This window comes from Sinohyriopsis cumingii, chromosome 11, assembly GCF_028554795.1.
Source record: "Sinohyriopsis cumingii isolate HCF-2022 chromosome 11, ASM2855479v2, whole genome shotgun sequence".
NCBI classification, from domain to species: domain Eukaryota; kingdom Metazoa; phylum Mollusca; class Bivalvia; order Unionida; family Unionidae; genus Sinohyriopsis; species Sinohyriopsis cumingii.
Genome location: NC_142971.1, coordinates 56,833,342 through 56,848,431, shown reverse-complemented (window position 1 = coordinate 56,848,431; position 15,090 = coordinate 56,833,342). Strand labels below are relative to the sequence as shown.

The window sequence follows — 15,090 nt, the reverse complement described above, 5'->3', positions numbered from 1 at the left end:
AATCATCTCCAGTCCCAGTATTCAGAACCAGACAAACAACCCGGCCGAACTTGATGCTTTTCTGTTATTTATAACAGCTAAAATTCCTGATGATAATTATTGTTCAATGGCTAGTGTTAGGGAAGCTGATGTTTTTGATATGTGCAGAGGTTACGCCTATCTTTAAGAAAGGTGAAAAGGAGGATCCAGGGAATTACAGACCAATATCAATTCTACCTGTATTGTCAAAATTATTTGAAAAGCATGTAGCCATTCAGGTCTATGTATTTTTTGAAACATACTCTCTATTTCATAAAGCGTAACCTGGATTTAGAAAGTACCACTCATGCCAAACAGAACTTACCAGATCAATTGATCTTTGGCTGTAGGAAATGGATAATAGGTATATGACTGGGATTGTTTTCCTTGACTTCAAGAAAGCCTTTGATCTTGTTGATTATGAAATTCTGCTGCAAAAGTTCGACAATCCTTGTTTAAACTGGTTTTGATCATACCTAAACCAAAGGTCTCAACAAGTAAGCATTGGCAATATTAGCTCTAAAATTTTCACTATTCATTCAAGGGTCCCTCAGGGCTCAGTTTTAGGCCCTCTCCTCTTCCTTATCTATATCAATGATCTACCATTAAATAATTAATCCACAAATACAGATTTGTTTGCAGACGATGCAACCTTGTATACAGTGTACTATATATCTTCATTTTGCTTGCTTGCAGTGTACTATATATCTTCATTTTGCTTGCTTGCTTGCAGTGTACTATATATCTTCATTTTGCTTGCTTGCTTGCAGTGTACTATATATCTTCATTTTGCTTGCTTGCAGTGTGCTATATATCTTCATTTTCTAAATCAGCTGATTGCACCAATGACAAATGATGAACTGTCAACATGGTGCTAAAAATTATACACTTCACTCCTTATGCAAGCTTATGAAGGCCTTACTTTCATTTCTCTTCATCACTTGACAAAGTTGGATGTATTCAAGTGCAAACTGGCATTAAAATATGCATCCATTCATGTGGCAAATTGCCACTATAGATGTGTTTCCAGTATTCATTGAGAAAAATAATGCATTTAATAGGCATAAAAGAGCATCTGAGATGTGGAAAAGCAAGTTATGTTCATTAGAATGGATGACTGAGTAGGAAGCAAATGTGTCCACACAAAAGTGGAAAATGGCAATTTGGATATGTTTTTTGGATTTGTTTGATATTCAGCAAGCAAAATAATGGATTTAAAAGACATGAAAGTATATTCAAGATGTGTTATGCACTGCCTGTATATGGCTGCCTCTGTTGTAGGACAACACATTTAGAAAGCTAACAAGTTTACCTTGACCTATTTTCTAAAGATAAACTGAAAGGACTGCTTTTACTGAGCAGAACACTAATCTACCTACCAATAAATCTATCGGTAAAAAATGATAAAATTGATACTTACAGTTCCATTACCAGGTATACATAGTTCTTATCCTCGAATACGTCTAATAGCTGGACTATATTTGGATGCTTCAATCTGAAATAACAAGGAAAAAAGATTGTCTTATTAGTCTAACTAAACCCCTATCATGAGAAAATATTTTCATGCAAACATCATAAATGGATGTAACAATTACCTTGTATTACTGTTTGTAGCATGACAGATGGATGTAGCAATTACCTTTTATTACAGCTTGTAACAAGAAAGATGGATGTGACAATTGCCTTGTATGACAATCTGTAGCATGACAGATAAATGTAACAATTACCCGTAAAACAATCTCTGTAATATTTATGGAAATTCCTAGAAAATATGCAAATACATAAGCTTTACTTCACCTTTCTTTCTGACAGCATATTGAACAGAAAGAAAGAAAGAAAGAAAGAAACAAAGAAAGGAAGAAAGAGAAATAATCATTTTCATGAGGATTAAGGGGGTTATTACATTCCATATTATATCACCGGAATAAGCAAACGATTTTTAAAGTATTTGTTTTTGGAAATGGTGTACTGCAAGGATCATTTGTAATTAATTTCGATTTAGGTCCTTTAATACTGTTTTTCTGACTTATACTATTGCAAGTATTATGGACAAACTTCAAACTTTGAACATAAACATGGACTTCTGGTAGGCTCAGTGATTTTAATTTTGAAAATAGAAGTATGGATGGTACACCTGACCATAACGATTTAAAGAACTACCCACCAGTTTATAATCTCCCATTCATATAAAAAATCTCAGAAAAGGTTGTTCTATCCTAACTTGTATCTCATCTGAATTCAAAAAGTCTTTATAGCAATGTACAATCTGCATATCGCCCTTGCCACAGTACTGAAACTACTCTTCAAAAGTAGTTAATAACATTCTCTCTGCATTGGATAGTGGAAGGATACAGTCCTCAACCTCCTTGATTTGTCTGCAGTATTTGACACAATAGACCATGATATATTACTTCACCATCTCCAGCATGTATTTGGCATTCATGATACAGCCTTACTGTGGTTCAAGATGTACTTGGTCAGGAAACAAATTGTGTCTGCAAATGGAATACACTCCAGCCCAGTTAATCTATGTTGTGGTGTTCCACAGGGGTCTGTTCTTGGAACGGTTCTCTTTATTCTATACACTCAGCCGCTCTCAAGTGTCATAGATAATCATCCAGTGTTTCACCAATTGTACGCTGACGACACCCAAATATACAAATCTTGCCACCCAACTGAAGTTGATGCTACCATTCAAGGTACAGAGAGGTGCATTTCAGATGTGAAATCATGGATGACATGTAACAAGCTACAGATGAATAATGATAAAACTGAGGCCATTCGGATCACAACACAAAGGTCTTCTCATTCACATCCTTTACCTCAAACAATAAATATCACTAACACCAACATTAAATTCACACATTCAGTACGAAACCTAGGTCTCACTCTGGAGAGTACTCTCACGTTGCACCAACATGCCATGAACATATGCAAGGCTGCATATCTTGAGCTGAGACACATCAGCTCCATTCGCAAACATCTTTCAGCTGATGCCACTAAAACACTTGTATGTTTATTAGTACTTTCAAGACTGGACTATTGTAACTCAATTCTGTCTGGTTCATCTCAATATCTACTCCAGAAACTTCAAAAAGTTCAAAACACAGCTGCTCAGATCATACTTAGAGTACCACGATCAGAAGACACCTCCCCGCTGCTCTGTACCCTATACTGGCTATCCATTCGATCAATAATCAAATACAAAATTTGTTCTTTGTGCTATGTTTCACTGACAGACTCCAGTCTATCATACCTATCCGACCTCACCCATGTGTACACAACAGCAAGATACTTACACTCCTCTTCTGACAATCGTATACTCATTATTCCCATTATGAAAAGAAAGTCATATGGACAACGTTCTTTTGCATACCAGGGCCCAGCAATGTGGAATGAATTGCCCACTGAACTTAGACACAAAGACACAGTAATCCCACTCTAGTGTGCTCTTCAAACTCACTTTTTTCGACTGCAAGAACAAACTTAAAGACCTAATAATGTTCCCTACCTTAAACATTTACAGCATGTTTTTATGTTTTCTAATTTCATGGTGTTTGTTTTCTGTAATAATATCATTATATATGTTTTTTTAATGTTATATGTGTTGTCTAATGTTGTAAAGTGCTTAGAGCTTCTAAAGATTAGGTGCTATACAAAGTCTTCATTATTATTATTATTATTATTCAATATCATATGGGTAAATTAAGGATAATTCTTGCTGCCCTTTCTTTAAGTCTGTGGACTGATTTCATATTAGTATCAGTTGTATTTCCCCAAACTGTGCAGCAGTAGTCCATTTCAGCTTCAGGGTTTCAAAAATATCATCTGCAGAATTTATTTTATATACTGTTCATTTCTGTTCATATTACAGAGGAATCAAATTTATTTAGTAAATATGAGGCACTGAAAGCCCCACAACCTAAACTTGTTCCTTAAATAAATATAATTCTGCAGTCCATATTTTTGAAACTTGAAAGCTAAATTGAATTTTGGCTAAGTTTGGAATTTTAGATGATTTACATTGTGAATGGGAATTAAACATGGGGTAATGTTTTCTCAGAATGTTGGGCATTTCTAACCATGCCTTGAATTTTGACATGACTCCTGGATTGTTTCTTATTTCGTTTTCAATTTTGTAAACTTTCACTACTAGATTTTTTCAGCAAAGTACTCTCTCTCTCTCTCGTCTGATGTAACTTTTGTACATGATCAGCCTCACATGAAAAACTCATCGTCAAACATTCTGGTCAAAACTGTTGTCCACCTCATAAAACTCTAACTCCTCTGAAGTAGATACCATGAAATGCCCATAAACAGCTCATCACTACTTACAACGGCAAAAGTGGACATTTCACCCAATATGATGCATTTTTTAAACTATGAACATGTCTTGGAATTTTTTAATAACTTAAAATTTATAGCAAGAAATCATCCCCTATATTTTATAATTGGGCTATATAAAGTAATTCAAGTTGTAAAGGTTGTTCCAGGCTGGCTGTGCAATACATGTACAGAAATGTTCGGTGTGTGATATGGAAACACTGATTTGAACAGCTGTGTCAACAGTCAGATCAGCTATTTAAGATTAAATGGGCATGTATTATAAAGGCACCTACTCTAAAACAAATTTTTCTTAACTAAAATGACCTTGACCTTTGAACTTTTGACCCAAAGATCAACATTTTTCTTCAGTTTTGTCCAAGTCTAAGATATATAACTAACATTATGAGGAAATCATTTTTCTTTTTTCAGTCACAGTAAAATCATGACCTTCAACCTTTTGACTCCAATGTCATCAGGATTTTTTTCTGCACCAATGCAAGTGATCCAAAATGTTTGGTCCAAATCATTCACATACAAACTAATGTTAACGTGTCAGCACCATTCTTCTTTCTGTCACAGTGAACTTGGCATTTTCCTTTTGATTTTAACAGCAACAGACAGATGGGAATCCCATCATACTATGTTCTAATATATAGGGCACTACTTTTGGACAATTAAATGCATGGATATTTTTGACCATACAACTTCTGAAAATGTTATGCTTTGGTACTCAGTACTGCATACTTATGCTTCCATCAATAATTCTAAGTAAAGTAGCATAATACATTTTACTGATATTCCCAGTTACTGGTAATCAGTTTTGCCTGGTAAATTGTTTGAAACAAATGTCCCTCAGCACAAAAAACAACAATTCAGGAACTTCTTAATCAGAAAGGGCAACTGCATCCCTTAAATCCAAATGTATTTCAACACAACCATTTAATCATTAATAATGTAGTTTGGCAATTATAGTTGTCATAGATATCAAAACAGGATTATATAGTGCAATTTCAAGATCTGACACCTTGCTTCTGTCAATGTTAACACTACAAGACCATGATTTCTTAGTATCAGACAACTTGCTTCTGTCAATGTTAACACTACAAGACCATGATTTCTCAGTATCAGACAACTTGCTTCTGTCAATGTTAACACTACAAGACCATAATTTCTTAGTATCAGACAACTTGCTTCTGTCAATGTTAACACTACAAGACCATGATTTCTCAGTATCAGACACCTTGTTTGTCAATGTTAACACTACAAAGACCATGAATTCTCAGTATCAGATAACCTGCTTCTGTCAACGTTAACACTACAAGACCATGATTTCTCAGTATCTGACCCCTTGCTTCTGCCAATGTTAAAATTACAAGACAATGGTTTCTCAGTATCTGACACATTGCTTCTGTCAATGTTAACACTACAAGACCATGATTTCTCATTTTAGACACCTTGCTTCTGTCAATGTTAAAACTACATGACCATGATTTCTCAGTATCTGACACCTTGCTTCTGTCAATGTTAACACTACAAGACCATGATTTCTCATTTCAGACACCTTGCTTCTGTCAATGTTAAAATTACAAGACCATGGTTTCTCAGTATCTGACACCTTGCTTCTGTAAATGTTAACATACAAGACCATGATTTCTCATTTTAGACACCTTGCTTCTGTCAATGTTAACACTACAAGACCATGGTTTCTCAGTATCATCAGAACATCTTCCAAGTGTGTCTGCGGTTAACTCCTAAAACAGACTTAATTTCTTGGTTATGTGATTCTGTCCATTTGCATATCTGTGTGTAGAAAGGAGTAAACCTCAGTTCTACACTTCAAGGATGGCATTGTATTTGGCTTCAATATATTTTGGTTCCCTCCTCTGCTTTGTAGCTCTTCCAGTTTCCATAGCTTGGTCATTCGTATACAGTGTAATAAGTAAAGTGACTTCATAATGTTTTTTATTTAAATGCATGCACAGTTAAATGAATCGTTCAAAGGGTCTATGTGATTATTCAGCTTTCTTTTATAAGAGCTACTGAAAAAAAAAAATACTGCCATTAACTGAATAACAAAAGGGTTATCAAAGGTGAGTCAATTATTTGATTAATTAACGAACAATAAACATAACCCACTTATCAGTCATCATTACTCATCGTTTGGATCAACACATCACAATTCATGAAATCAAACATGATGCTCGCGATGGTTTTCATACTTCAAGTAATGCATCAAATGCAGTAGAGAATTTCAGACTGCTAAATTAGTTCCATTAAGGAGGCATACTTGAATAAATGATTTTCAGATAATACAAGTTTTTAAAAAAAATACAAACAAAGAACAAATTTAGTTGGACTGGATAAATAGTAAAGATAATTCTGGGTACTTTGAACTTCATACATACACATATGAAGAGAGAGAGAGAGAGAGAGAGAGAGAGACACACACACATAAACTTGTTTAATTTCATCTCAAAGATTTCTAATGCATAGTTGCTTTCTAAAACCAGGTATTCACTCTGAGCAAAGAGTTTTGCATTCGAACTGTGGTAAAATCATACTGAGCCAGGTAAGTGCAATATCTGTTACATAATGAACGCTTAAAAAAAAAAGAGTACATCACATGCCTGCCCTGTGTTTACTAGTCCTCTATGCAGAAAACTGAAACTGTTGTACAGAAACTAACTTTCTATTTTCTGTAACAGTCACCATGACCTTTGACCTTTTGTTACCAAAACTGATAAGCTTCACCATTTCCTGACCATTAACCTTTTGATCATAAAACTGATAGGTTTGTTCCTTACCTCAAAATACAAGCTATTCACAAAGTTTGGTAACTACAGATGATGGAGAACTCAATTCAGTCACAGTGACCTTGACTTTGACCTTCTGACCCAACACCAAGTTCTTATTTACACCAAGTGCAAGCCAATCACAAAATTCTATAATTATGGATAGTTGGATAATGACTTATTGTGTGAAACAATATTTCATAGTGACCTTGACACTGAACTACAAAATCAATAAAGTTGTTCCTTACCCATCCATGAAGTCTGATAACTGCAGATGGTTGAAAACTCAAGTTATTGTGCAGAAACCAATTTTCTTCTTTCACTCATTAACCCTGACCTCTGACTTTTAATCACAAAATCAATTCGGTTCCTCCAAGCCATCCACTAAGTGTGGTAACTTATCATGGTGGAGCACTCAAGTTATCATGTGGAAAAAAAATGGTAACAGACAGACAGACAGACAAACAGATGGATATAAAGATGGACAACAGCTAGTCCGAGTTTAGTCTGACCCTTGCCACCCCTTTTTTGACATTTAACATTTATGTTGGGTTATGGGTCAGAGTCCACTGCCTAACGAAAAGTTCGAATTTGCTGACACCATTTGGTGTCGGCATAGGGTAGCCGCTTACTAGCCAGCCTAGCAAACTTTAATGACCTTTCATCAAGATATACCTGCATAAAATCGATAGGAATATAGTTTATTTTCTCAGAAATAATGAGCATAGCATTCATTATATCTTTAATCTGCTGACAGACGAGATGTAACTACAGCATTAATGAAATATGACCTGTTGCTACAACATTTACAGATTTCTGGTCATTGTTTTCAGAATAAATATTTTTAGAAGTTCATGTTTTTTCATTTCTCTATAAATATTACGTGATTTTCATTTACATGTTCGATTTGTTTTCCTACATCAACATTAGAAATGATTAATTGTTGACATCACATGACTATTTGAACTCTGATGTCATTGACGTGTAGGTTGCGGGATTTAGATAGTCATGTGACTTGGAATGCAAATGACGAGTTCCAGGTCAAATTTCATCAACGCTATAGTTTCGACTAGTCTGTCAGCAGATTAAAGATATAATGAATATACTCGCAATATCTGAGAAAATAATTTATATTCCTATTGATTTCATGCAGGTATATCTTGATGAAAGATCATTAAAGTTTGCTATGCTGGCTAGTAAGTGGCTACCCTATGCCAACACCAAATGGCATCGACGAATTCTAACTTTTCAACAGGCAAGTGACTCTGACCCTACACCCCAACATAAATGTGCAAATATAAAAAATGGGGTGGCAAGGGTCAGAGGAAATTCGGACTAGACAACAGCGTAACATATGGTAGGTATATCCATGCAAACACTAGCATTTCTGGATCTTACTTCAAATAGCATATAACCCCACTGTTCAAATATCAGGATTTAGAATTTCACCTCTTGTGCAAAATATGAAACTGTGGAATGTAATTTTACTGTGCATTAGTAATGAAAAATGGTCTATAACTCAACTAAATAACTACATTAAATGCAGGTAATTATCAACCTACACTGAGCTTCTATCAGTATCAATCTATGAAATTTGGCTGAAATTTAATCACTCAAAAATAAGACTGCAGAAATGACGATGAGAGATATTTTGTCTCTAGAAGTTCCAGTTCATACCTTAAAATCCTTGATGATTTCTTGGTGGCATTTGTATTTACAATGACATCTTTCAGTAATCTAGATGTAATTTTAATGTGGAGAAATTGTTCTTTTCAATGAGCTATCATATATCTTTATAAGTCATACCAGAGAGAGAGAATGTAATATTTTGTCTTGTTGAGTCAAACCATAATGCTAGCTCAGGATTACCACTGATTTCAAGACCATGCAGCTTGTGGGAACGACCTTTGAATTTTCTGGAGGTGGGAGGTGGGCAAGCAGTGAGATCTTCCTTTTAACCAGGGTATTTTATTTTAACCTTATTTTACCTCAAGACAAATCTTTTTCTCAACTAATATTATGAATATAATCAGGGTTTTTTCCCCTACAAATTAGATATAGAATATTTTTTAAGCTATCTGAGAGCCAAAATTATCACAGCTCCACCTCCACCACACAAATTACATGGTTGGTCCCTTCTTTATACATTTCATGTCAAATTAAAGACGTTATCTGATATTTATATCAGTATATAATACCTTTTTATTAAATAAAATTCTTATTCAAGTCACTGATCCTGACATTTAACTATTTGATGCTGAAATAAAAAATCTTCATTTTTAACAAATGTGCGAGTCAACTACAAACTCTTGTGAAGGTATATGGTCAGTGACTCAAAATGTTGTATGCAAACTATTTTCCTCTGTTCAGTGAGTGACCCTGACTTTTTGAGTGTGTGATCCCTAAACTGATAGGCTTATTCCCATGTACACACTATCCATACAGAATGGCCCAGATGTGTAGAGCTATGTTATAATGCAGAAAGTTTTGTATTCTTTTGGTCAGTGACCTTTACCTTTGACCTTTTAATCCAAAATCAAAAGGCTTCCAAAAGCCATCCAAATGTTTGTAGCTGTAGATGGTGAAGAAATAGTTATTTCACAGAAACTATTTTCTTCTTCCACTCCAGTATATGGACCTAGTCTGGACTTTTATACCCAATAATCTTGGGACTCTTTGTAGCCTCAAGTTTGATCCTTCCTCAACATTTGGTAACTGATGGACAAGTTATTGTCCATAAACAAATTTAGTAACAGATTGATGGATAGATGAGCAGACACTTAATGGTTTTATGATGGAAGTATAAAACTGCGTACAGATTTATAACCTCTTGATTAACAATACTCCTGAACATAAAATACATAGCACTTAGCTAATAGTCCAGACAATGTGGGAGATTTTATTGTACCATGCTATCTAAAAGAACCATATAAAGAAGAACAAGTAATACTGCAACATTACACTGACTCCTTCTCAATTAACATTTATAGGTTATAGGTTGCTGAGGGAAATGTAAGATACAGCATTCATCTTGATGGGCAATGTCTGATCACTCAGTTTAGATAGTAACATTTGAATTAACTGCTTGGACCACCATGAGGAAGTTAATTCACATGTTGCCAGAACTGCACATAAATGAAAGCGTTAGAAAGAAATCTGTTCCTTTGAGAAAAGGGAATTCTTGGTTCCACATGCAGGGTTCAGGTTCTGCTCGGAGATTCACAATTTTGTTCAGGGGAGAAAGGAATTTTTTGCACTTTCCCGACTGGAAATCATAGCTATGAACACAGGATTCTGTGTATCTTAAGGGAGGTTTCAAGTAGCTAAAATTTTCTTTATTCATATATTAGAGAAAAGACATCTGCACCTTAACTGATTGCTAGCTATGCTATTTGCATTTTTAGAACTTAAAAGGTAAATTAAATTAGAAGACAAACTGATCACTTTCTTAAAAAAAAAATTATATTTTCAATTCAAACATACACTTTCGAAAATAGTAAGATCCTTGCCTCAGAAAATTAAAGTTTGGTCCCTAATATAATTGCAGTGTGCCATGGCACATATCATGGTATGTTCAGAAATACCATAGAACACAGAGTTTTATCGTACCCAGCTCTCCACTGTATTATGGGTCTGAAAACACACAAGGTAAATATATCCTCATGCATGTAATTCTATAATATTCACTGGTTAGAAACCTTCATAACACTGATGAGAAAAAGGCAGGAAAAGTTTACTGCAATAAATATTCCATGTAAAGACACATTTTTCCAACATTGTTCATACACATTGTAATATACCAATTCAGAGTTCATGGAAACTTTGAAAATATTTTATAAATTTTATAAATACGAATTAAATTAAACCAATCAAATGAATGAATGGACATCTGACAGTAAACATAGTAAAATTTTCAACAGACAGTGGGAATAACAGGTTTTTGGTTTTATGTTTTACCGCATAACAATTTATTTAAAGAATATATCCTGTGAAGACACTTTAATTAAAGTACCTAGCCCAAATACAATCTAGATCCGACTATCAAGACTTTTCCAGTGGTGGGATCAAACCACACCCTTCTGACCACAAGTCCAACACCTAAGGTACTGTGCCATTGTGGCTACAGCAAACACAGGCAAGTAAACTATATACATTGTATCAGGAAAGATTCCAGAATCAGTTTTTCAATGAGGAATGATATTTAGAATCACAAACTGACAACAAATAAATAAGCCCTTTTGTCAATAATCAGATTATGTTTCATATAGTATTAATAGCATCATCACTGCTTCTAATTCCAGTCATAAGAAGTGGACTGTGGAATTATTTTGAAATCATTACTAATTGCTTTGCCATGTTTCTATACTCTGAATGGTAAAATGAAGAGATCCCACGCATTATTTATCATTACCATATATATTCATGTACAGTTCCTGATCTGCCAAAGCATAATATACTGCAAGATCATTCGCTGAAAGAAATATTGTAGTTTTATGGCACACCAGCACTTTAAAGGTTATGTAATGCCACCCAAAAAAAAGGTTATATAATAAATGATTTATGTATCAAAAAGAGGTTCATTATCAACCAGTGATAAAAAAAAACAAATTCATTGATGTTGAAGATAACATATGAAGGTTCCAAAATGAAAGGGGAATGTAAATGATGTGTGCAATGGTAATTAGGTAACAAAAGATAATAGGGGTGATTGACAGTACACATGTTAGTTAAAAGTACTCAAAGAAATAGGTTGCACACAAGAGAAACACACAATGTAGCAGAAAGGTTTCATTGCAAAAAATGCACATGGGTGGATGATGTAACAGTAGTTTATATAAGCATGACCAGTTCTAATTCAATCCATGATGCCGGTTAATTAGTAAATATGGACTTTTTAATACCAGCTTTAAAATCAATGTTATGGTATTTTCAAATAGACAGTTGTAGAGATAGGGCAACAGTGAGCTTTTTCATCACCTTTAAAGGTCGCCTCAACTCATTCACCTCGTATGACATGCAGCAAGGGCACAGCTGGCCCATTCTACAACCCCAAACCTGCAAGAGGAGTTTGGCAGATCAGAGTATATGTTGTTCACTTTACTGATTAGCCCTTAAACATTGCAGTTCTTTTTGCAGTTGGGTCAGATTCATAAATGTAGTTTTCTGGGCAAGGGGGTACAAGTAATATTTAATTATGCTATACTTACCTGCCACCACCTATTTTTGTGCTGAAAATTCACCATCCATTTGATGTGAATACATCCTTCCATAGAGTAGAGAAAAAGTCAGAATGATCTTTTTCACTTCATTCTTTTATTTTGCACACCATTCCATATGTGACATGGTTATATGCAGAAAAAAGTAACAATGGACCCCAATGAGAAACAAAAAATGAGATGTGTTGCAGTGCTCTACCACCCTAATGAGCAAACTGCTGTGTTGTGGTGATCAACTTTCTTAATGGGATGGTGAAACCCGCAGTTGCATTGCTCCACCTCCCTAATGGGGGAGTGCAACCTGCTGTCATAATAAAAAATGAAGTTAAGGGAGGCTGAAAGGATCAATGTGTTCCTACTGCACCAAATGCAGAAGATTCTCCACCATGCATCACAGACCTTGGAAGAAGCTCTCCTGGCCTGAATGATGCAACTGGCAACTCAGCACAATAACCTGTTCTGGGGAGAGAACGCTAGAGATGTGCCAGGCATGATGGTGCGGAATGTATCAGCTGTTGTGGAGGAGGAATCCCCATTGTAGCGATAGAGATCCATCCTGTGAGGTTGAGACCTGGGTTGATTAATCAACAGGTCTAGGAGATCAATGGACCATGATTGCTGGGGCCACAATGAGGCAATGAGAATAATCCAATCTGTGGAGGTTTGGACTTGTTGCAAAACTTGTGATAGCATTTGGAAGGGTGGGAAGGCATACTCATAGGCAATCCCATTGCAAGCTGAATGTATCCACTGCCTGTGCCCTCTGATCCAGAACACAAGACATGTACAAGGGACGTTTGTTGCTAAGCTTGGTCACAAACAGGTCCACAAGAGGTCTTCCCTTGAGGAAAACAGATTCTGGGGAATCAATGTTCCCTGTATTTGGAGGTGGGCCACTACCACTTCCATGATCTGGGTGAAGACGCTGGATGTGGAAGAGATTCCAGAATTGAAAAACTTAAAGGTCTAGGCAAAACCGAGATATTTGCAGTATAGAGGAAATAAGGAGATGTGCAAATAGGCATCCTGAAGGTCAATGGAGATTACCCAATCAAACAGAGAAAGAGCATTCTGGTTTGAGGAGGTTGTCTCCATTATGAAGGTTTCCTCCAATAGAAACTGGGTGACTGGGGAGAGATTGATTATTGTTCAAAATTTCCCACTTTTCTATGTGACCAGGAAGATACAGGAGTAGATGGAGGGAGACCCCCTCGAATGCCCTTTCTGCAAAAGGGTGTGCACCTCTTCTCTCAATTCAACCAGTTTGGAAAGAAAATGGGGGTCCTTCATAGTGGGGGTTGTTACCAAAATGGAGACAATAACCCTCATTTACAATGAAGAGGGCCCATCCATCATCTGTGAATTGCTTGATCAAGCCCGTGAGAGGCTTGGGCAAGCACCTACTGGGATGTGCATGAAGGGCATGCATGGCAGGATAGGGATTAATTTGCTAGGGCTATGCCCCCACCCCTTTTTCCTGCAGTAGTAAAGGAAGGAGGGTCAGAGAACTTCCTCTCGGATCTGCGGTGACTTGGGCACCATGAACCTGATGAGGAAGTGGTCTAGCATGAGTTGGGGATTGGAGTGGGCTTGTGCCTGCTTGAAAAATTTGCAGATGGCCCCTGAGGGCGATTTGCCTGATTTCATTTCCTGGTCGATTGCAATGGAGTAAGAGCAATGTTGGTGATCCAGCAAGGCTGATGACGCCTGGGTAGAAATGTTGCCCCTAAGAGGGTCTCAGCTTCAAGAGGAGCAGCCTTTAGAAGGTCTTTACTGTGGTCAAGCAAGTCTTTCAGTAAGCCCAATGCAGCATCATGGTGGATGTGCAGAATGTCCACCAATAATGCCATAGCAACAGAGTGCATGCCAAGATGTCTGCTTCCTGCACACATAGTTGTGAATGGATTCAAAGAGGCCTCTCTCAGCATACCAAAGGAAGTAGCTGCTGATAGGTTGGCATGCAAAAATGCGTTTAGAAAGTACTGGTTTCCTGCTCTATGTCATCAACCATTTTCATGGGAAGGCATGTCCAGGCTCCCATAGAAATACCCACTTTGCCTGCATAATTGTCCACAGAAGGAGGTTTGATAGGCCACTTCTAGGGAAGGTACCCAGTAGCAAAGAAGAGATAGGGGGTCTCAATGTTGAGGGAGAAACAGACCATCCTTGACAATGTTCAGCTATATTGACCTTGTGAATACCTCCATATTTCCTTAATCATGGATGAATGTGGGAAAGTAAGATGTCTGGTTGAGCTGGTACACCAGAGATCTTTCCCAAACTGGAAAGGATCCTTATTGACTGTGTGCCTGGTGGTTGGTGATGCAGGTCTGAGGGTAACAGATGGTGTTTACCACATTATAACTGGACCAGACCTCCTCTTCCTCATCTATCTGATGATAAAGGGGTAGGCCTGAGAGAAGATGTCATTGCCACAGCTTCTGTTGAGAACTTGCCTGAGGCAATGAGGAGAGAGTGTGCATCATCATCATCATCAAGGAGGCTTAAAATTGGTGAGTGGTAGAAGGGCATCGCCATGTCCCTTGATGGAAGGGTGACTCTGTGCCACGGTCCCTGGATCAGTATGAATTAGAGAATGGAGACAAGAACATCTAGCCCAGATGATGTAGCACCTAGTAATTCAAGCTGGCACGGCTTTCACATTGGCTTAATATAGGGAGGATGTGGATGTAGTTTTCCCATTAAAGTTGGTGAGTGGTAGAATGACATTGCCATGT

General features: G+C 36.7%; 1 protein-coding gene across 1 annotated transcript in view; it reads right to left on the bottom strand.

Annotated features, from left to right (window-relative positions):
- LOC149788506 (calcium/calmodulin-dependent protein kinase type 1-like) overlaps window positions 1-15,090 on the bottom strand; it is a 193,296-nt gene that overhangs the window by 106,236 nt on the left and 71,970 nt on the right. The window contains exon 3 of the mRNA XM_089974504.1: window positions 1,439-1,513. Within this exon, the coding sequence (XP_089830630.1) occupies window positions 1,439-1,513 (75 nt within the window). The remainder of the gene's footprint in view (window positions 1-1,438; window positions 1,514-15,090) is intronic.